Consider the following 22,732-nt stretch of genomic DNA (forward strand, 5'->3'; position numbering starts at 1 on the left):
AATTGATAATTTGGTCTCAGAATCCACAGTGGAACAGAGGATTTGCTATATTGGATCTGTCTAGTGGCCCATAAAATCTGGCGTCTTGCCTCAGTGATGCTCAGAAAAATTATCATCCAGCTCCTTTGCTTATGAGGTTTTTGGCCATTCCTGTAAGGACCATACAGCAGAAAGGGGCAGAAGGTCCCTCTGCAGCAAACATTTCCAAAAATTCTGATATGTGAGTTTGGCAGGGTTCTCTATATATATTTGTTGGGTTTTTTGTTTTGTTGGGGTTTTTTAAAGAAAGAAAGAAACTCTTTTAACTACAACCATTCTCAACAGATACACTGCTGCTTTAACTCTTGGTCTCCACAGCCCAAATAGAGAGGAGGTGAACTCCAGGTGCTTTCAGAAGGCAAACAGGAGCAAGGCTGAGGCCAGAGTGGGGAGATGCCTTCTGCTGAGCAGAACACTATTGATTAGGCAGTATAAAGATTTCCCTCACTAATGCCTTTAGCAATCTTATCATGTGTCGCCCACATAATTGGATGGGGAAGAGAGAGGTGGAATCACTTAAGCGTTCAAAGCTCAACACGCACTGAGAAAAGATTCCCATTCCGTGTGTGTGTGCAATTTTGTGCATCGCTGCCCCTTGATTGTACATTGAACAGGCTCTCTTTGACAGCAGAGCCCTAAACAGCCCTGGGTATTAAAGCTGCTTTCAAAATAGGGCCTTTCTCCATCCAGATAGGGGGCAGAAGGAGCTGGGAGAGGCAGGACTATGAAACTGGGGGATCAGGAGGGGAAAGCCTAGAGAAACTCTGACTATGCAGGAACCAGCAGGAAAAAAAGAAAGTAGTGGCTTCCTTCCATACAAGTGTCTTAATTAGGGATGTTGATGAAGACACTTGCATTTTAATTTTTTCAGAGAGACCTTCAGTTTGTCATGAAGCAAAGCATAATTTATCCATGATCTCACTAAACTTCTCTGCCTCCAGTTTCTTTGCTGATCACACTGAGGTTTGGGGGTGCTCCCCACCTTTCCTGATCAGTGTGTCACCACACAAAAGATCTCTTGGCTGCACCAATGGCAAAGGAGAGCTGAGATCATGGTCCTGCAGGTGGGAAGGCAGGAGGAGGCCAGTGGCCAGCTGGACTGCAGTGAGGAAATGGGTTTAACAACCTAGACAAGATGAGAGGGAAGGTTTTACATTTGTACATTCCAGTCTTGCTGGATTGTAAGTGGCAGTGCTCCTCCCAAAGCATGAACAGTTCAGGACCCACACTTTTTCTGGTCCACCTGTTCTGGATTCATGGAGCTGGAATAATATGCTGGCATAAGGTTCTCTACCTTCTCCTGCTCTAGCTGCAGTTTAGATCAGTTTAAATTTAAATACAGTTTAAATTTGTACCCACCTTGATAAAACCCAGAACCATCAGAGTTTCTGACCTACTGTGTACAAAATCCTTTCTTGTTTCTGGTGACACCACAGTGAAACTCATTGTGGATGGATTTCCACCAAGGGAGAGTCTATCTTGCTTAAAAGGAGGCATTGAGCTCTTTTCCCTGTCTGTCAGAGCTTTCAGGCTAATGGGATGTTCCAAATGGGGACAGGAGAAGGAAGAGAGCACATTGCATGCAGGCAACCTCTAGTAGGTGTTGGGAACCACACTTGGACAAAACAAATTAAAACAGGAGAAAGAAAAACAGTCTCACAGTCAGGGGGAAGGGAAAAACTAAAGGATGGATGGGGATCACAAGTAGCTTCTCTTGTCTCTCTAGATCTGTTGGCTGCAGCCAGGGAACACTGAAAATAGAAAAGAGTCCTGCCCTCCATAGTAAAGTTTTATGCAAAGGGAATTGCTTTGAAGGAAAGGGTTCCTGAACTTCCCTGCAGGAAATTTGCTATTTCAAGTTTTTACAGCAGAGGTGAGAGGCTTGGGTAGTTTGGCTGCATTGAGAAACAGCCCCAGCTTTCTGAACTGAACTGACTCCAACTTATGGGAATGGTGTCACTACCCCAGGGATGGCTCCAGCACTTGACTGGTTACTCCCAGGACTCTCCCCAGATCCCAGGGAAGCAGAGATCAGCCTGGACAGCTTTTAAGAGCAGCCAAAGTCCAGTCAGCATGGACATGGACTGGAAGAATCATCTCTGTTGAATCCAAACTTGTCCTAGACATCCTCAGGTGTTTTAGGTCAGGAAGTACTGAACAACAAACAATTCCTCCCTGTTTGGCTACATCTTTGACCTCTGCAAATGGAAGGTTAAAAACCATCAGGAAGCTAAAATGAAAGGCTTTGAACTCCCAGTCCTCTGGATCTCAGCCTGATGTTTGGGAGAAATCAAAAGCCTCAATTCGAATGCCTGGGAAATGGGGCTGAGCTCTGATTGAAAGATCCTAAGTTTGATAAGCTCTCAGTAGGTATGTGAGGGTTTGGGGAGAACACAGGGATTTAGCTGGAGGTCAGTGTTTAGGTGAATATTGAGACTGTATTAAACAAAAATTCTGAGCCAAATGACTTGCAGTGACAGCAGCAACATACCCCAAGCAGGAGAAGAGGTGAGCATGGAGGTCAAGTACCAGAACAGGGAGTTTTTATCTCCCAAAAACAAACCGCTCTTTTGTGCCTGTGCTTCAAAGAAGATGTCACCAGATTGTGAGAGAGCTTCCCCTGCCACATCCCTCTCATTACTGGAATGAAATAAATGGCAACAGCATGAAAACAGCAACTCAAGCAGGAGAACAACAGGTAGACATTGAGAAAAAGGGGAGGGAGAAAACAGGGTGCGAATGCAGGTCTTGACAGGGTGGAGAATTAGGGCAATTACCGTTTCTGAGGAAATGCCAGGAATACAGCACAACCTAATTTCCCCAATTAATTCTTCTGCACTTGAGCTGCTTTGTGTGAAGGGCTCTTAAGGTTCCAAACAGGAGGAAAAAAAAAAAGACTCAACATTTGTTTTTCCCTCAGTGTAGAAATGGGGAAGTGTTGAGGGAAAATGTCTGGCTAAAACACAAGATGATGCTGTTACATCTTCCTTTCAGGAGATAAGGAGCTGTGCCACAAACTCAATTTGCAGAGGTTTTTATAGGAGCCACAGAGATATCAAAGACCAGCACGTTCAATATCACAGTGACTTTTCCTGCACGCAGAGCACACCAGGACAGGCACAGAGACACTTCACCCACACACCCACATTGAGCCATTCCCTCACCTCCCCTTGCCAACCCTGCTGCAGCTTAGGAGCGGTCTGGTTTCTCTGCACCCAAAACCCCAACCAGGACAGTTGTGAGGCACCATGGCATGAGCCACCCACACCTAAAGAGGCATACAGATGTCATCTAGGAGGAGTGGTGGCAATAAGAACAAGGAGAGAAATAAATCAGGGGTTGGGGTGATGGGATACATGGGATAAACAGATGTTGAGAAGGGCATAAATACTTTCAAACACAGACTCTTGCACATAGGAGGACTGTGGCTCTGCTTGGCTGTATCAGTCACATCTCCACGTGACTATGAGACCTTTTTTCCCCTACTCTTGTAGGTCTGACAAAGCAAGATATATTTCCATAATCCCAGATAAGAAGGAGAAAATTAAAACACTTTTCACTTCTAAGTCCTCTTCCTAACAGAACATACATTTTTAGATATGAAACCTTCCCAAAACCTGAGCAGAAAGGATGTAGAGAGAGCAGCACATCACATTTTCCTCCTCAGAGAAGGGCTGGAAGAGGAAAAGGTGGTGCACAGATGCATCTGCACAGCACTGATGTGCTGGGAAAGGAGCTGATTGTGAGGTTGAACGTGACACACACATTTTATCTTCTACAACAGATCCCCCCCAACACCCAGTGTGGCCAGGGGCTGAGCTTGCTGCCCCCCATCAGCACTGAGCTGAGGCTGAGGACACTGTCTGAGTGCACAGCCTGGCTCATTCTCTGTCCACAGCTGACTTACAGCCAGTATACACTGCCTCTACCATAAAACCTGAGAGTGGCAGCTTATTCTCCCTCCCAAAGTGAGGCAGTACCACATCCCAGCTAGGAATTCAGAGGGAGTTTTCCTCCCCTGTGCCTGTTGGCATTTCCCTTAGCAGGTGGTGGTTCAGAGCCCCAGCACACTCATCACAGGGCTCCATCCTGGTGCTGACAGGGCTGGGCAGCTGTTCCCCTGTGCTGGGATCCACACTGCATGAGCTGCACAGCAAAAACCACAAAGAAAACACCAGGGGCTGGCAGTGGGTGTTTGTGCAGCTGAGGGATCCACAGGAGCTCTAAAGGGGCTCTGGCAAGTCTGCACAAAAAGGCAGACCTGGGAGAGTCCAGCTGACCCTCTGCACAGAGCTCAGAGCTGCTGGGAGCAGAGCACCAGTGACGCTGTGATTATTTTGGAGACCTCTATGGAGAAAACTGTGGGTCAGATTAAATCCAGTTCCAGTGCAAGGTTTGTCTGTTATTGCTACCCACCATGCTGGATGAGCCTCCAAGGAGCACGACCCAGGCAGCTGCTAAATCTCAGTGACCTATTGCACACAGGGAAACCTCAGTGGAAAAATAACTGGCTGTATCCATGAGAAAGAAGCCAATCTTGAATGGCAGAGGAAAAGTAAGAGATGGTCAACATGGGGGATGGTCATCAGAAAGCAACCTTAAATGGGTACTGAAAATTATCAAGAATATGGGGGGTTTGCTGGCCATTTCAAAGAAAGAGAAGAAATAAATTGTTTGCACAGTAAACCTTCATGCTTCAGAGGAGGAGGGATCCCAGGCTTTTCAAGGAACACTGACCTAAGGCCAAAGTCATAGTAGAAATTTTTTGGTTCTGATGGTCTAAGGGTATGAGAGCCAAGGTTCATGGGAAGAGATATTAATCTTTTATTAAACCAACTGATACAACAGAAAATAACAATAAAAAATAAGAACTCAGAGAGGGTTTTTTCACCTAAAATTCATTTTTTTCTCCCCCTTCCAACAATATCACGTGTTCTATTAAAAGATATTGCTTCTTCCTGCAAACCTTTTTTCTCCCAAATCCAAACAATGCTCCAGAGTGATGAGGACACAGAAACAGGGAGCATTTTTGTCATCATGATTATCTCTGCATTGCTAGAAATAAAATAAAAATAAAAATAAAAATAAAAATAAAAATAAAAATAATAATAATAATAATAATAATAATAATAATAATAACATTCCAGAGCTCTTTTCAAGTCCTGCATATGTCTTTTTTTGACAAGCAGGAGTGCTCTGCATGATGAAATGACCAGGAGAACACTCAGGACTGATGTCTGTGAAAGGATGGAGCTAAATCCCTTAGAAGGGTCAAGCCCAGCCCAGGATTTGGAGCAGGATGCCAGAAGAGTAGGACAGAGGAAATACGGACAGAGGAATGTCTTCATGAGGTTTAATGTCTACATAAATCCTTCCTCTCTTTGTCATGTGACTTCACTGCTGATGTCCCACCCATGTCAGGACATCCCCTTGGGAGTTATTAAGGAGTCTTGAGTACAATTTAAGACAGTGTTCTCATCTGAAGATGAAGAAATACTGGCCTAGACAGCTGCCACGTGATTTTTGTTTTGGACCTGAATGACACATTTTGGGGGGAAAAAATGGAAAATTATTTTGGTATTACTGGAGCTTGGGTGGGTCCAGAGAAGGGCTCTTGGAGCAACGAAACCCCAGCGTGCAGGGTGAAAGAGCAGCTGGGGGTTCTGACCTCAGCCCTGGTGATGCCCCAAGCTCTGACATTCCCCCAGAGCCACTGAGACATCCTCCAGGACAGCCCTGGGCAGGCCCCAGTGCCTCACTTGCTGCAGTCTCCATGCCACCCTCGGCTTGGCTGAGGCACCGTGTCCCTGACCTGCAGCGTCCCACCACCTGCTGTCACAGTCCTGAGTCATACCTCAAAAAAATCGCCTACCCACACGGATTTTTAGAGAAAACAACAAGGAAAATGAAATCCGCCCAAACCTTTCCTCTCCAGCGTGGATATATTCCATCCCGCCTTCCCACAGAGACCCACACCAAAGCTTGCACAGCACGTTACACAACACAGCACAGAAATGCTCCTCCAGCAGCCCCTCCTTCCCTCTGCTCACAGGAGCTGGGCAACTTCTCCCTGGCTCCCCAGTTCCTCCACTTTCCTCCTCTCTCCACTCAGATGCTGCTCCACCTCCCCCCTCCACTTCCACCTCCACAATCATTTTCTGTCCATGCTGTCTTCTCAAAAGGAGGTTAAAAGGCAGCAGCTGATGGGATCCCTCTGTGATGGAGGAGGAAGAGGATGCATCAGTCTTCAGGCAGAGCATGGAGTGCTTGTGGAGAGGGGGAACAAGCCTCTCTGCTGTTTTTGTCACACAAATGTTTGTTTTCTGTACCCAAATGCGTAACAGAAAATTAATCAGTTCACCTTTGTTAAAGCAATTTCGCATCCCACAAACGCAGGAGCCAGATGGTGCACTTTCTTTGTCTTAAAAGATTAAAAAATGGGGAAGAAAGGAAATGGCTAGGAACTAATCCTCAGCCTGGAACACGGTAATACAGCCACACACCCAGCAATCCAGGCTTGCAGGGCCTGGGCAGGAGCAAACACAGGGACCCAGCAGACTGAAGAGAGGGCTTGCAGAGAGCTCCAGTCCTCTCACTTTGGGTCACTTGAGGGGGGGATTTCTCCCTGTGTTTCCAGAAGATGACAAGCTACAGCTTCTCCCAGGGCTGCAGATTGGACACACCAAGCAGTATTTTCTGGAACCAACTGAAGCAGAACTTTGCTCCAGATCCCACTGCTGGCAATGGCAGCTGTCTAAAGGGGAAAGCTGCCACGCACAAACACTGGGAAACAGACTTGGAAACGTCACCAGGCAGATCATGGGTGTGACCAGGGACAGCACTGAAGACTTTGAAAGTTCAGTTCTCCAGCCAAACCTCCAGCTCTCAGAGCTGAGTGCAAGGAGCAGTTTGGTTCTCCCACTTGAGCTTGTTTGCTCATTCTCTGGGAGGATTGTGGCTGGACTGTGCCTGGAGGGGGGATGAAGGACACCTGGCCTTTCAAATTTTGCTCTTTGCTGGCCTGGAGAGGCTTCCCAGCTCTGTCACAATTCCTGCTTTGGCCTTGGGCAGGTGATGTAAACCCTCTGCCCTTCATGCCACCAGTGTAAATGTGGGCAATCAGAACCTTATTTTGCTAGAAACCTTCTTTGGACTTTAACAGATATAACACAGAATTAACTTCATGATCAAAATTTTTAAACGTACTGAAAGTAAGCGACAACAAAGAAAGGAAAATCAACTAAGAACAAAAGGCTGTGATGGTCTGAAACTCAGTTCTTGCTCTGGCAGGTAGGTGATAACTGTTTACTACTTTAGTCATATTTGGCAATTTGTGTATGCAGAGAAAAGTTCAATAAAGAGCCTTAGCACACTGCATGAGACAGCACAGAGCAGTCCTCAGCAAAGCACTTTGCACAGACAGCATGAGGGCTACAGGACACCACCACAGAGAAGACAAAAAACCCCACAACAATAGACTGGCCTGTGGAGATCAGCTCAGCCCTCCCAGCTGTGGCAGCAGCCAGCAATTTCTGCCCTTGCACAGAGGGCTCTTGGGGCTGCAGGGGCATGAGCTCAGCTGGGATTGTGTCTGGCAGTGTGACACTGCCTGTGGCTGGGGCAGGATTAGCAGGGCTGGGAAGAAGGGAAGAAGGCAGGCAAGAACTTGGGTAATCACATGTGCTGCTTCTCATCCTGCCCTGGGCTCTTCTCTTTCCTGCTTGGTCCTTCCTGAAGTTTCAGCACTTATGGGACCACATCACCTCTCTTTCCTCATCACTGCCCAGTAACTGCACTGAGACCTTTTCCCAGCAGGGGCTTTTCTGCTGCACAGTGAGGATTGGTTCCCTCACTGGTAATTAAACCCAGAGGCAATCCAGTGTTGTGGCCTGGGAGGGGTGATACATCTCAGCACAAATCTGATCAGGTTTTCCCTCCTCCCCAGCTCAGTAACTGCACTTGGCAGCCATCACATCATGAAAACTTCCTGAATTTGATCAGGACAATAGGCCACCCCTTTCTGGGTAGCTGGGGGAAATCATCCTCCATGCCAAACACACATGTTGTAAGCAGAAATAAATCAGCCCTGTGCAAGCATCAGGCTAGAAACCATGGCTCCCTAGCCTGAGAAGCCTTTCCCTGCTGGTGGACAGTCCAGAGACAAACTCCTGCTGCAGTGTGCTCCAAACAGTTCTCACATCACATCTCTCCTGCAGCTGGGAAGGGAAAAATGCTGTTCCCCCAGGAATGCTGCCATCAGGCAGGCAGGACAGTGCAGACAGGTACAGAGGGAGTGTGCAAGACAAGGGAACAGTGTGAGCACAAATCACAGGAGAAAAGGCTGGAAAGGCATTCCTGGCTCATTGAGTCTCTCCCCAGAGATGAGTACAGGATTAGCCTCTACACTAAACCCAGGCATTTTTGTCTACTTGCTTCCTGAACTTCTTTAATGACAGGCTTTCAGCAACCTACCCCTGGCAAATTATTCCATTGTTTAAATTATGACCCTGCTGGAAAAAAAAATGTTCTGAGGTCAAACCTAAATTGACTATTATTTCCTCTTCCATATTTTATGCACTTATCAGTCAGTCTTTCAGTTGCCTTCCCTCTGGGTCCCTGTATTAAGTTTCTTTAATCTAACACCAGAGGTCACAGCCTGTAGTATTTATCATCTCTCTGGATTACCTTTAATTTGTCAATGTCTTCAAAAAACAAGGAATAAAAATAGGCAGTAAGGATGGAATGATTTCAGAGCCATCCAAAAGCATGTGACTGTGTGCTGGGGTATCACAGAGTCTGTGTGTAGGCATCTGCATGGGTGTCTGAACTACAAGCATGGCCATGAGTGAGCAGGAGTAAGGACAGTGGTTTAGGAATGCCTGATCAACTTCTGTGTTTCAATGAGGTAATAACCAAGCAAGTGAGCCCAAGGGCTCCAAAAACTGATTTACTGCAACATTTCCCATCTCCCTTTGCTCTGAGCACCAGAGTGCCACTGCAGCTGCCTTACCCTGTAGTAATCAGTGCTGTAGACATCTCTTGACATCCCAAAGTCTCCAATCTTCACCAGCAGGTTGGCTCCAACCAAGCAGTTCCTGGTGGCCAGGTCTCTGTGCACAAAGTGCTGGGAGGCAAGGTACACCATTCCAGAGGCAATCTGGCTGGCAATGTGGAGCATCTGGGATAGCCCTAGCTCCCCTTTGGCTTGTCGAGGCTGCCCATCCACCAGGATCATTGCATCTGGGCCATGCGCCCTAGAGGGAAGAAAAAGCAAAAAGCACAGGGTTGGGTCTCAGGAGTGACCAGGAGACAGGAATCCCACACAGTCACTGCTCTTGCTGGATGGGGACAGCCCCCAGCTCTGCACTGTGAGGACAGACACACAGCTCCAGTGGAAAGGAACAGAGAAAGGCTTGAGAAAAACCAGGAGGTTGAGGCTTTGGGGGGATAAAAGTCACCATTCTGGCTTCCTCTTCTGAAATTCCTTTTCTGTCCCGTGACAGTCTGACTGTGGTGCTGCTTCACAGGAAGGGGACCACCAGGACTCTGCAAGTTTTCTAACAAACCCTGTTGTCTGTTTGAGCTAACAGCAAATGGCAACAACTTCTTGCAGGCTGCACAATGGCAATGTGCCGTTACCCCTATTTCAAAACTGCTGCTGACAGGAAACAAAAGCTGGAAAACCAGTAACCAGAGGAAAAGGGGGAAGTGATGGACACCCTTAGTGGCAGATGTGGTCACTGCAGACCCCAAGGCAGTGGGGGCTTGTGCCAGGAACACCCAGCCTTGCCCCCCACCCAACCTGCAGGCAGACTCCCGTGCTCACCATTCCTAGGGATGCTCCCTGGAAGGTCGTGCCCGCATTTCCCCGTGCCAAGACCTTTTCTATCAGTATTTTCTGAGGCAGGACAGCCCCATTGCAGCCTGTCCTGGTGCAGACATCAGGGTTTGTTGTGGCACCACCAGCCCTGTGGCTTTGGGAGGCACGAGGAGCCATGCCAGCACACACCACCACCAACCCAGCAGGTACCTGCTGATCCTGGTGCTTCCCCTTGCCACACCAGTTAATGTTTCAGGCCACTGAAACTCACTGTTCTCTGGGAAGCACGCAAAGGTCTAACAACACTGAGGGGAATTTATTTATTGTGCTTTTCTCTAGGAAACTGGGTCTAAAGTGAGTCTCTTCCATTTTACTGTTTTTCCAATTTCTGCAGTTAAACTAGGAAAAGTCCATCTGAGCGTCTTACAGACTCCCAGTGTCCCTGGCCTTCAGTGTCTGGGAGTCACTGTCTCCTGCTGTGGGCTGGGGGAATTATTCCACAATAAAAACTGCTGCTTGCTGAGGGATCCCAAGCAGCTCTGCCTCACCAACCCTTCCTGATCCCCTTGCAGCCCCCATTCCCCACCAGCAGACACCTTACCTGACAAAGCCCAAATCTCTTTTCATATGACATTTCCTTAGGCATTTTGAGTGTCTCTTTGCAGGGTCTAAGCTCCCTTGTCCCCAAAGCCATCTTCCTTTGGGACACAAAGGGCTTTTTCACTGCCTACCACATTCCAGCATGCAGGCAAAGGAGCACAGAGCTGCATTTTCCAAGGCTGCACAGGAAGGAGAAGCTGGCAGCTAAACACAGCTGGAAGATGAGAAGCTGCAGTCCCAGGGACCACACACCTTGAAAAGTTTCTTTTCCTTCATAAAGGCCAAAGATAATACAACAAGCTTTCTTTTCCAATGAGACTGGAGATGAATTTCATCAGGCATGAGTGTTTCTCAGACATGTCCCAAGAAAGAGTTGGGACATGGGAGTGAGGGGTCCATGGCTCCAGCATGATTTCAGCCTTAGGAACACACTGCTGAGTGAAGCAATTCCATCAGGCAGTGGGCATATGACACCTTTCTGAGACACTGAGAGAGCCTGTTTTGCTCTGTACTCTTTGGGAGGTTAACTAGAGCAGTGAGAGAGGTTGTTCCTCAGCTGTAATATCTGACTCCTCTAAGAAAATAAGGTTGGTGGCTCTGCCAGGAAAAAGGATAGGTCAATTTGGAGTTTTCCTTTGTGAAGCACTTGAAGAGCAGCATCTCTCAGCCTCTTTTCAGACTGCCTGCCTTCAGTCACAAGGCTGAGGCATTGTCCTTAACACTGCATAACCAATCTGGGCTAAAACACCCCTTCAGCCCAGCTCCTGGTTTCATGCTGGTGGCAGAGCTCAATCTGCTGCTGCTGCTGGAGGTTGCTGAGGCCTCCAAGTATGACAAAAGAAGGTCCCAGGTAAGCAAGGCTGATCCCCCTTGAATGAGGGTCTGAGGAGCTCTGTAAAGCCAACAGCCTTCACTCATCCTACCTTGACAAAGTCATCTTGGATCTATCCAGAGCTTGAGACAGAGACTGAGCTATAAAATCCTATTCAATCTACCCACAGCTATACCAAAATGAGGATGAAAATCAATGCAGGGAGGTTCCCAGCTCACCCACTGCCCTGCAAATGCCCCAAAGCTGGAGACAGGTTGGCACTACTTGGCAGAGGAAAGAAGAAATCTCTGGGATCCTAACTTATATTCTTCTGGTGTGAGTGATTGCTTAGAGGTGAAAACCTCAGGGAAAAGCTTGTGCTTCCTGGTCAGAAACTGTGTTGGCAGAAATATTTTTCTCAGTGAGTGTATCCCAACCCCAGAGCTAGACCTGCCATGCACAAGATTCTTGTTCCCCCTGCAATCATATCCACACTTAGCAGTCAAAACAGGAAAATATCAAGGGTCCAATTTTCTAAATATTGGGAAATAAAGCTACTAATTATTTCAAGAGGTAAGTACCACTCCACTTGCACGCAGGTTTCAGAGTGGAATTTCTGTTTTGTGGCAGAAGAGCACCATAAGCATCCTCCCACAGCTGCTCCCTGGCCCTTGCTGCTGCTGGATGCAGAGCACACAAGTGATCTGCCTCAGGCTGGTGGAATGGTTGAACGATGATGGGGGGCACTGGCAGCTCTGGTGATTTGCATCTCTCTAGAGACAGAGAAGGTAATTACAGCACATGCAGGAATGAGAACCAGTGACCAGTAAATGCTCGGGATGCAGATCAGATCAAGGACACCAACAAATTTCTCAAAGGAATGTTTTGAATATTTTGGTTCTTGTGCTGTTGAAGCAGGAGCTCAGTGGCTGAGTGGGAGTGATGGCAAGTGGCTTTCCTGCTTCAGTGGGACATGGCTTTGGAGCTGTTGGCTTCATGTCCTTCCATCCCCACAGGGCAGAGAAGGATCACAGCCATGCTCCCTGCAGCTTCAAACTTGCTGAGGTGGGAGAAGAAAACCCTGATTTCCACATCTCCTGGGATTGCCTAAGAGAAAATGTTGGGATAGGGCTACCAAAGTCCTAAATCTGGTGAGAACCATCACCTCCTCCAAGCTGCGCTTGGAACAACCATCCCCCACTGAATAACGACACCACTGGTGCACCACTGAGCTAGAACAGGTTTCCCCGAGGCCGTGGGGCGTCCCCACAGCATCTCCCCTGCCCTCATTGCCACAGACCTGAGGAATTTGTTGAGGTCCCCGTGCTTCATGTACTCGAAGACCATGATGAGCGGGTCGCCGTCGCCGCAGACGCCGTAGAACTTGACGATGTGCTCGTGCTGCAGGTTGGTGAGCAGCTCTGCCTCCCGCTGGAAATCCTTGCGGGCTGCCAGCGTGGGGTCCTTCAGAGCCTGCAATGAAGGATGCGTGTGGGAACTCAGCACATCCCTCTGGGTGTCCAGAGCTGCCAGGGACCCTGCCGGGGGGCTCGGAGACCCTGGCGCGCAGCCCAGAACACCTGGGGATTTGATTATGACCCCTGGAGCAAATTTCCAGCTTTGTATGAGGACATGAAAGTCACAGAAGTTTAAATAATGTAATAGTAAAATTATCACTGGGTGAAAAGGTAGATTTTGGGATTTTTAGTATGGGGGTTTTGGGGACAAGATGGAGGGACTTGGGCACGTCCAGTCCTTCTTCTTCTTCTTCTTCTCTACCTCCATCTTCTGCTGTGATGCTGGCACTTTGGGTTTGGTTTAGAATAGAAGTTCACTGTCTAACATAGGTGATAGGTATTGGAAAGTAATTGTAAATATGTTATACGTAGTTTGTAGTATAAAAAGACAACACTGTCCCGAGGACGGTCAGAGTGCCTCTGGCTGCCCTGCAGAGCAGACCTTGGCTGGGCAGGAGGAAAATTTTAAAGATAAAATTTAATAAACAACTTCAAGACCAAAAACAGAAGAGCTCTGACTCATTCTTCGGACGTGCGGGCCGAAACAGAGACTTTTCACATATCTTGAGACTGCAATTAACAACTAAACTCCTGAGAGATGCACACACAGTGGGCTCAGGTGGGGGAAAACCCAAAACAACGGGACCACAGCATCTGCCAGGAGCTGATGAGGAAAGGAGGGGAGAGGAACCACCCAGTTGTGCTGGTGGCACCATGTTTGTGTGGCATTCCTGTAGTTACTGTCCCACTGGGCTCCCCAACTCATTTCCTAGGCAGCAGCAAACATACCTCAGAGGGTAATAGTTTCCAATTATTCCCAGCTTGGGCAGAATTTATACTGGTGACCTAGGGGTGAATGGCTTCATATCTCATTATTATTAAATTCCTGAGCCAGCCAGTCCTTGCTATCTGTCTTTTATTTTGAAATAGCTGACTACACTGCCTTTATTCAGAAGATGGATTTGCCTGGCTGTGCAGTTATTGTGTGGATTTTTCAAACTGCCTCTGAAGAAGGACACTGTCAAGTCTTTTCTCATAATTTTTAAAATCATGTTTTTATTCCCTGCTGTTTATAACAACTCCCCTGGCAGACTGATGCTGAAATCAGTACCCTTATTGAGAATATCTCATCTCCCTCAATTTGAGAATGCCATTTTACCATTGCAAGGCAGCTTGAGGTTTTAGGTGGTGTGGGCCAGCCCTACATTGCAGAGTTGTCATGAAGATGCTGCTGTGGCTGTAGATGATGACAAGGGAGGATTCTCCAGGGCTGGGTTCTGGCTTGTCTGTGCATTTTTGTGCAGCTGCATTGGAGAGTTAGTCTGAAAGCAGCTTGTTGTCATCTCAGGGTATCAAGGGAGGGGACTTGATAAAAAAGTTTAAGTCCAGACCATTTGACAAGACGAAATGGCCACAAGAATCAGCACAATCTTTGCAAAAATTTAAGCAAATGAAGAGCCTGGTTTTGAGTTGCTGGTTGTGCCTCTTATTCTCTGCATCCTCCACACGCCAGGACTGTTTAGGACCAATTCTGGCTTTAACTGTGCAACCTCACAGGAGCTGAAAAGGACTTGAATCCTGAAAAGGACTCAAAGAAACTTGTTCCACTTACCCTGTGTTAGTCTGATGTGCACCAGTTGCCCTTCAGTGGTGGGGGCACTGGGCAGCTCTCCCTTTACCTACACAGAAATAGAGCTTCCCCCTTTCCCCATGCCTTGAATCTCCCCATACAGACAGCAGAGGCGGCCTGAGCAGCTGCAGGCTGCAATTCATGTGCAGAAAGGGGTGCTAAATATCAGAAAGCTGTGCATGGAGAGAGGAGCCCAGCACTCTGTTCATGCACCTGGGCTGGCCCATGGTGCTGCTGCCTCTAGAGATTCCTGCAGAGAAGGTGCTTTTCCCCTTGGAGCACACCTGCTGTGAGGCTTTTCCCCAAGCCTTAGGACACTGCCTCCTCTGATTCTGCCCCCAAAGTGCTATTCACATGGCATAAATCTATTTTAATTCTTTTCCCCTTGGGATATCTTGACTAGAGATATTTAGATGAATGTTAGTTACATGGTGCAGATGGCAAAGCATCCATCCTTATCTCAGGCACCCAATTACTTTTAGTCATTTAATATCTTTATAATGTTGATGCCACCCTATTTTTCTGCAGGAAAATAGTCCCTTCCACCATGACTCTTTTTCCCCCCTTTTTCCTGTGGTTGCACATAATATTTCAAGCTGCAGTGAGTATAGGTTTCATCTCCTTCACACATAATCATTTTTATAAGGTGTTAAGATTGTAAGTAAGTTTGTTGATCTCACACACCAAAAAAAAATGATTAACCCCCTCCTCATTGCTAAGGTTGCAAAGCCAAGCATTTAGAAAGGAGGGAGCTGGAAGGGATAGAACAGGGAAAGAAGACCAGAACCAAAGAAAGAGAAGGGATGTCTCAATAAAATCAGTGGAATGCCTCTCTCAGGAAGGTTCAGGGTAGATTATTTTTTTTTTTGTGTGTCTCCATCACACAATTCCTCCATAAATTCTGGCAGGTCCCTGAGCATTTGCAGGTTGCAGCTGTCATCATGAAGTGCCAGTTGTTCTAATATTACTTGGAAAATCCCCTCTTATGCAGCCTCAGGGCCAGGCTTCCACAAGCACCATGTGGTTATTGCTGCAGCAGGGCTCACTCTCAGTCAGGTACCTGCTGTCCATGGGGCTGGAGAGAGAGAGCTTGGTAACTCCATCCTTCACCTAAAGCAGATCTCTTCAGTTTTCATTCTTCTGCCCTCTGAAAAAGGGGATGATACAACCCCAGTAACCTGCTGGGAGGCTGTGAAAATGGGTACACTCACATCTAGGGGAGTTCCAGCACAGGAGTGATCCCCACAATGGAGCAGCCACAGAAAAATGAAAAATAAGGTGTTCAGAGGACAAGCCCTGAACACAGCCCCTCCATCATTTCTAGTACTTGACTTTGTCACCTTAACACTCTGCTGGATATAGTGTTTGTGCATTTCTTAGGATGCTTTTAGAAGCAAGCTGAATAAAACAGGAAGCTTGTCCATGCCTTCACATCAAAACTCAGTTTATCTGCAGGGCTGCAACCTTTAGATCTGCTAAAAAATTGAGTCCATTTAAGCGAGAGAGTAACACAGCTCCTTCCTTTGGCCCTGGGAGAGAGTCCCTGGGAGCAGGGCAGAGGCAGGCTCTGGGCTGTGGACTCAGCTGCCCCTAACCAGAGAGTCCTGCTGCTGCCCTGAGCTGCAGTGACTGGGGAGGTAGCTCTCAGCCTCAGCTGGGGGCATGAGATCTTCAGGAATTGCAGCCAAATCTCAACTTAATATGTAAAGCCTTTATTCCTGCCTTTTTTCTTTTTTTTTTTTTTCCTTTTCTTCCCTTCAGACTTCTAATGTGGCCCAAATTAGAGGGATTTTTTTCCCTGCCACTCCCAGAGCTGGCAAGAAGCCAGATTGCAGGGCCCTGCTCCAGAGCTGGAGCTGTATGATCCTGCAGGATGAAAGGCACTCTGGAGATGTAAGCTCATAGTAGCAATTAACAGAAACAAGTTCGGATGCTGTTCCTGCCTACATGCAAATGAAACTCTGAAGAGACTCGGGAGCCAGGCTTGCTGGGGGATGGCTGGCACTGACAGGCAGGTACCAACCCTGTAATCAAACAATTAATCACGTGGGTGTCTGCATGTCCTCGGCTTTAACCACTCTCAGAGGTGAAAGGTGCAATCTTGCACTTCACTGCTGGAGCAAAAGGGGACATCTGAGCTAAAAAATAAAGGCTTGAGCTGCCGATGATTAGAACTAGTCACAAGTAACTGGATGCCTCCAGCACTTTGGAGAGAGTGCTGGAACCTTGCTCCCTGCAGAGCATCGGTTCAAATGCAGACCCTGTTCCAAGAGTTAGGAAGCACTGGTTAAATCCAAGGGATTAAAGTGTGGCTCTGCCAACTGGTGCCACTTGAGAGGAGAGCACAGTTCTGCACTGAGTGTTCTCCTCTGCCCTGAGCCACACTGATGGGGCACAGCTCCCACCAGGAATATCACAAGGATGCAAGCAGCACAGCACAAGCCAAGCTGAACTTGTGTTGGCTCAAAGTACTCAAAACAGGAGCAACCTGTGGCTAAGCAGAGTGGAGCAGAGTGGAGCCAAGCCGAGTTGCTTTGCCCATCTTGCAGCAAATTGATCCCAGAAAATTGGCTCATCACGCTTAGCTTTCATTGCTCATTTCTGCTGAGGCCTTTTTATGTTTCAGCTTCTGCATGTTTCACAAAAAGATAAAATCCAGAAGGAGCAGGGCCACAGTGCCTGCTGGAGGGAGTTGGATCCACAGTGCTCTGCTGCAGCTGCACAGGAGCTCCCAGCTCCCAGCCCAGCCTCTCCTCCCTGTCTGTCTCCTGGCCGTGTCAGCAGGAAGGGAGGCTTTGGCACTGCTGAGAACAGACAACCTTGAAGTGAAACACTGAAACTTTGTGTGACTAATTGGATTTACCACAATCTCCGGCATCAGATAAATCTCCACCCCTGGCCCCCAGCCCTCCCCTGCTTCCCTTTCCCACACAGGCTCATCCAGGCTCCCTTCACTGGCCAGCCCCTGCCCTTCTCTCTTGCCCTTAGCATTTACCTTCACTGCCACCAGCATTTTGTCGTTGGTGGGGCTGAGGTTGTAACACTCGGCCAAGAACACCTTCCCAAAGGCTCCTTCTCCCAGCTCCCTCTTCAAAACGATGTCTCTCCTCTTAATATGCTGGACATCTGTTGGAGGGAGGGGAGGAAGAGGGAGAGGGTTGAGGGGAAGAATGAATCAGGGTTAATTCAGCGAATGGAAAACAACTAATTCAATTTTCTTGCAAGCTGCAAGGGAACTGAAATTGTTTCGCCAAAATATCCACGGGGATCTTTTTACCCACCCACAAAAGGCAGCCATCTCTGTGATGGAGTTAGTCTCATGCAAAACATCTGTGAGGAAAGTACTTGAGGTTTATCAGTTCTCATGACAAGCTCGTGGCAAGCTTGTACTCAGGGGCAAATTCTGCTACAAAGACTTGAATCTCTTTGAATGATCCTGGAAATAATCTATCTCCTGTGAGGTGTAGCAAAGGTCACATCCTTCCAATGAAAGGCCAGGTGAGATTAGAAGGCCCTGTTGCGTTTTGCATTTCAACTGGGATTAGTTTAAACTCAAACACGACAGATTTTTGAGGCTGAAGCTTGATAAATCAAAGCATTCCTGGGTGGAGGAGGAGCAGTGACCCCAACATTCCTTAGGGCATTAGCAGGAGCTGGCTGGAAGTGCTGGAACTGCCCCATGGCAGGACCCTGACCCTGCAGCCTTCCCCTACATGACTGCTCCCTCAGAAAGAAGGTCATCCCAGGATACCATCACTGGCACAACAGATGAGCTGAACTCATTTGTTTCAATGATCCTTTCCACTGACATTTAGGACAGCGAGGACTGACAGAGAATAGCAACCAAGGATTCAGGAAGAATCACAAGAGCAGTAGCTTTAATTTACCAGAGGTACAGAGGCCAATGAAAAGTGGTTTGCTCAGCTAACAGGTGATTCCTGAGGATTAAATCTGCCCAGATACAGGGGCAGGTTAGTGACTGTGGGATATCCACTGACTCTGTGCCATCATCAAATGCCACGGGTTGCTGGGAGAACTTGCTCTCTTCTGAGGACAGCACTGAGGCACAGCAAACCTCTAAGCACCTTTGTGGCATCACAGCACCCCTAGAATTCCTCAGCAATAAAAAAAAGAGGTTTTTTTAATGCTTGGAATGAACTGTAGAAGAAGTTAGAGATACACAGCCACTACAGCATTTTCTGAAGGGACAGCAGCCAAAACTTCATCTCTATGAACTGTCCTTCAGTGGAGCTTTCCATCACCATGAGAATTGTGGCAGCACAGACCACTCACAGCCTCAGCCTGATGGCTTTGAAGGCCGGTGGAGAGCTGTGCACTCCTCTCCAGTGCCCAGTTAGCAAAAGCTGATGTATGAGAGGTCTCCTCATTACATGGGACAGTGCCCTCTTTCCACTCCTGTGGGTTGTTCATAACCCTGAATCTATTTGCTCACAAACCTGACCACTTTTGATCCTTTTCCATCTCTTCCTTATGCCACAGGAGCTGTAAAGGTATGTGTCCCTTAGATTAGGTAGGTTTCTCTGCAGATGAAGGAGGTGGAAGTGACTAACTCTGGGTTTCAGACTGGCTGCAGGGACACATCACAATCTGCCACCAGCTCCTGCCACCCAGCACCTGAGCAAGCACCTGTATCAACCTGAGGGATCACAGAGGTACCACTTAATGCATCAAAAAGCTAATGGAACACAAGGATCCTAATGGCTTTCATGCAATTAAGCTTTTTAATTAGGAGCTCAGAGGCAGGTTTATGGAGCTGCCATCCCTGGGCCCTTGGCTTGCTTGGGAAGATGGATGCTACAAGATTGCACAAGCAATGGGCCTTGTAATGAAAGACACCTCTCTGGGAATTCCCATTGACCTTTCTTAATTGTTCAATAGGCTGAAAACTGTTTCTTACCGATATTAATAATATTAGTAACATTAAGGCCCATGTTGGTAGGCACATCCAAAATGACTTTGGTTTTAAACCTGCAGTGGCAGCCAGGGAGAACAAATCACACGTGGACTTTGCCTTCTCCACCTGGTTTAGCTGAGTGTTTAAGGATTACCTGGAGAAATCTGAGATATAATGTGTTGAAATGTAAAGCAATGAACTTGGGTGAAGAAATTCCTAATATAAGAAGAGCTCAAATGGCATCAATTTACTTAATAGAGTAGAGGAAAAGGGGTTTATCCTCTTTGGTTTGGCAAGCATTTTTATAGCACTCACCACTACATTACCTTGGTCTTACTGTGTTGTCAAACCACATATTTGCATTCTTGGTCTCCCAAATAGCAGCAATCAAGAAAGCTGTGAGGAATGATCTTGTACTAAGAGGAGCTCAAGGATACTTTGAAAAACTCAGAAATGTAGCAATTACAATAGGATTGTCCCATTTGTTGTGAGATGAAGTTAAATAGGAAACAGTCTCAGAAAAAACAGCAATACTATTTAAAATTTTTATACTTCTGATGAGAAACACCATGAGAACTGAGGCAAACCTCTCTTTCTAAACTCTCCAGGGTATTGTCCAAAACTTTCAGCTCCCAATGTTTCCTCCCAATAACATCTTAATAAATTATCAGACATTTCTGAGAGCTGGCATCCAAACTGTGTAATTACATCTATATTATTAAAATAATGTCCCATCTGTCTCTGAGACCAGATTTTACAGCTAGTTGTTTAGAGTCACCTGAGAAGTTTCAGGGAAAATTCATATGAAGAATTAAATGTGGTATTATGGCAGACAGAGTTAAATTGAAGGAGAAGCAATCCTTTTGCAGTGGTGGACTTGTGTTGCACTGTTGGATTGAAAGTTAACTTGGGTGGCAATAAAAATAAAAGCGTCATGAAGTTAAGTAGTTTGACAGCAACTGGACAATCTTAATGTAGAATCAGAAAAGTACATTTCCTGATGGCAATTTCTCTCAACCTCAAATAGACATAAATTTTGCTTCATGGTATTTTAGGCACAAATGGAATAATAAGTGAGTTATAATAAATTGCTTTTCCACATGCTAGAGGCCTAAAGTAGTGAAGTTTAGATCAAATTCTTCCCTTCACAGCGAGATCAGCACTATGATTAATTCTAACCCACTACAAAAGACAGGTTTAACCACAAGGCAGTGACAAACCCCCGTGCCACAGTGTGGCCAGCAGCGTTATTGTGCTCACCTTGCACCACCGTGCTCACCCATCCTGGCTGTAACTCACGAGGAAGGCCAAATGGCCATGAAAGATGCTGTGCTGCAAGGGCACCTCAGAGGTTCATCTGCATAAATCTGTTTACCTGCTCCTGGAGGAAGCCAGGCCCTGTCTGATAAACAGCTGGTGTTTATTTGTTTTAGGCAGGCAGTGCTGTGCTAATCTGTCTCGGCTGCGTTGCAGTCAGCCCTGTAGACAAGGTGTATGCAAACTGCCTCTCCCGAAGAACCACTCTTTTTATTTTTTTCCTCCCCGTGTACCATTTACTTATAAAAACAAGACAACAAGACAATTCATAAGAAGATCCTATGCAGAAGCCAAAGCAAGACCTGACAGGAAAATAAGCAGAATTGACAGCATGATGTGAACTCATTCAAAGCCATGCTGTACCTACAGGAAGGATGCAAGTGCCTGACACTGAAGTAGTTCCACTTTACAATGAAACACCTTCCAGTCCTTTTATAGTCCAGTACATTTTTTCATGACACAGAAGAAAATTTGGGCAGATTCCCCACCTTCCTTCTTGTCCATCAAGATTTAACACACCGAGAAGGTGTTTCAAACTTTTGCCTTCACTTTTGTTCTGAGTGGCCCATTAACCACATCAGAAAGCACCTGACCTGCAGCTGGTTGGAAATGGCCCATGGCTTTAGCTCAATGATGGCAGCATGGGGGTAAGTTAGAGCATTAACAAATGTAAGTCTGGGACCCACTTTTACACGTGCAGAAAGCTTTCCTTTCTCTGGAAAAGCCAAGGCAGAAGGATGGCAGCTTTGGATCTGCAAAGGGATCTTTACCTAACCACCTCTGAACTTTTTGCAGGACAGATGATTTTATCTGTGCTTAAAGTGAATTTAGTTAGAAAAGTGACTGTCTGAAACCAGAAACTTCTTCCTCCCCATCACTTGCTCCCACGTGTCCTTAGTCATGTCTGTTCCTCTCCTCGAGACAAACACCTTCTGGTTTGCTAAACTTGTGAACCCAACACAGCCATGGGATACTGGGGAAGAAGAAGAGGGAACAAGATTAATTTTGCTTTCCTCAAACATCAGTCTGCCATGTCCCAGTGGCTCACTTCTGCACTGGTCCTTGCGACAGAGCCTGGAAAAATCAGAACTTTTCTACTTCCATCACTGATTCAATGATTCTTCTCCCATCTTTTACTCTCATATTGCAGAGTCTCTCTATCTTATGGCAAGGTCAAGACAAAAAGTCAGGTTGAGTCAGGTTGACCCTGACTCAACCTCCAAATTCCAGGTAGAGCATATTGAGCTGGCAATAGACTGTGTGCAATGGAAACACCTTGTTTAGAATAACCACCACTTTTCAATCACATGAGCAGATATTGGGAAGCTGTATGAGTACATTTCATGAATCTAATTTTCCAATTACTGTCTCATTTCCAAATCAGTCCTGGGCATCAGATGAAGAAGAGATGGGTTCAGTGACACTGCAAATTCTGCATTTCAAATTCCCATCACAACCAGCATCTTTGAAACCATGGTTTACTAATAATCTTGAATGCACATGATTGTGTTTGGTCACAGATGACTACAGTGGGAGGAAAATGGACAAATCAATCTCCAGAGTAAACCATGAGCAGTACCTGAGCAGTGCCAGTAGTTAAGTTAGAGCAAACTGCAAAACTACTAATGCTGGATCATTTACACCAGGTCAGTTTCAATTGTTAAATTAATTTCAATTAATTCCTCACATCATCTTTCAAACTCCCAAATAGCTAGCAGTCTGTCTTCTTGTATTTCTAGTGGGTTCCTGACCCTGGACTATTAATTGACAAGCAACCTGTAGCTTGCTGGTGGAATAGACCAAAATTATAGACATTTCCACTTTTACTTTTGCTGCCCTCTTTATTGGAAGATTCCTCTTCTTGCCTAGAAAAGACCAATATCAATTTTCTATAAATTTTTCACCTCCCCAATATGTGACTCTGTTTTCCCTAAAGGTAGGTCCTTTCCTGCACCTCTCCATCACCAGCTCCTCCCTCCTTTTGCTTTTTCACTTCATGGCATTTCTTATCTCTGTTTCTTCTTCTCTATTTTTTGCCCCTCTTGCTGCTCAAGCCCTGTTTTAAACCTGACTTATTTTAGAT

General features: G+C 46.6%; 1 protein-coding gene across 2 annotated transcripts in view; it reads right to left on the minus strand.

Moving 5' to 3' along the window:
- The window catches only part of NTRK3 (neurotrophic receptor tyrosine kinase 3), a 218,672-nt gene that overhangs the window by 36,215 nt on the left and 159,725 nt on the right, over positions 1–22,732 (minus strand). For both annotated transcript variants that reach the window (XM_077185417.1, XM_054642288.2), the window contains exons 13-15: positions 17,413–17,543; positions 12,571–12,743; positions 9,050–9,293 (exon numbers count right to left, since the gene is read on the minus strand). In XM_077185417.1, the coding sequence (XP_077041532.1) occupies positions 9,050–9,293; positions 12,571–12,743; positions 17,413–17,543 (548 nt within the window). The remainder of the gene's footprint in view (positions 1–9,049; positions 9,294–12,570; positions 12,744–17,412; positions 17,544–22,732) is intronic.

The sequence above is a fragment of the Agelaius phoeniceus genome, chromosome 13 (assembly GCF_051311805.1).
Source record: "Agelaius phoeniceus isolate bAgePho1 chromosome 13, bAgePho1.hap1, whole genome shotgun sequence".
NCBI classification, from domain to species: Eukaryota; Metazoa; Chordata; class Aves; order Passeriformes; family Icteridae; genus Agelaius; species Agelaius phoeniceus.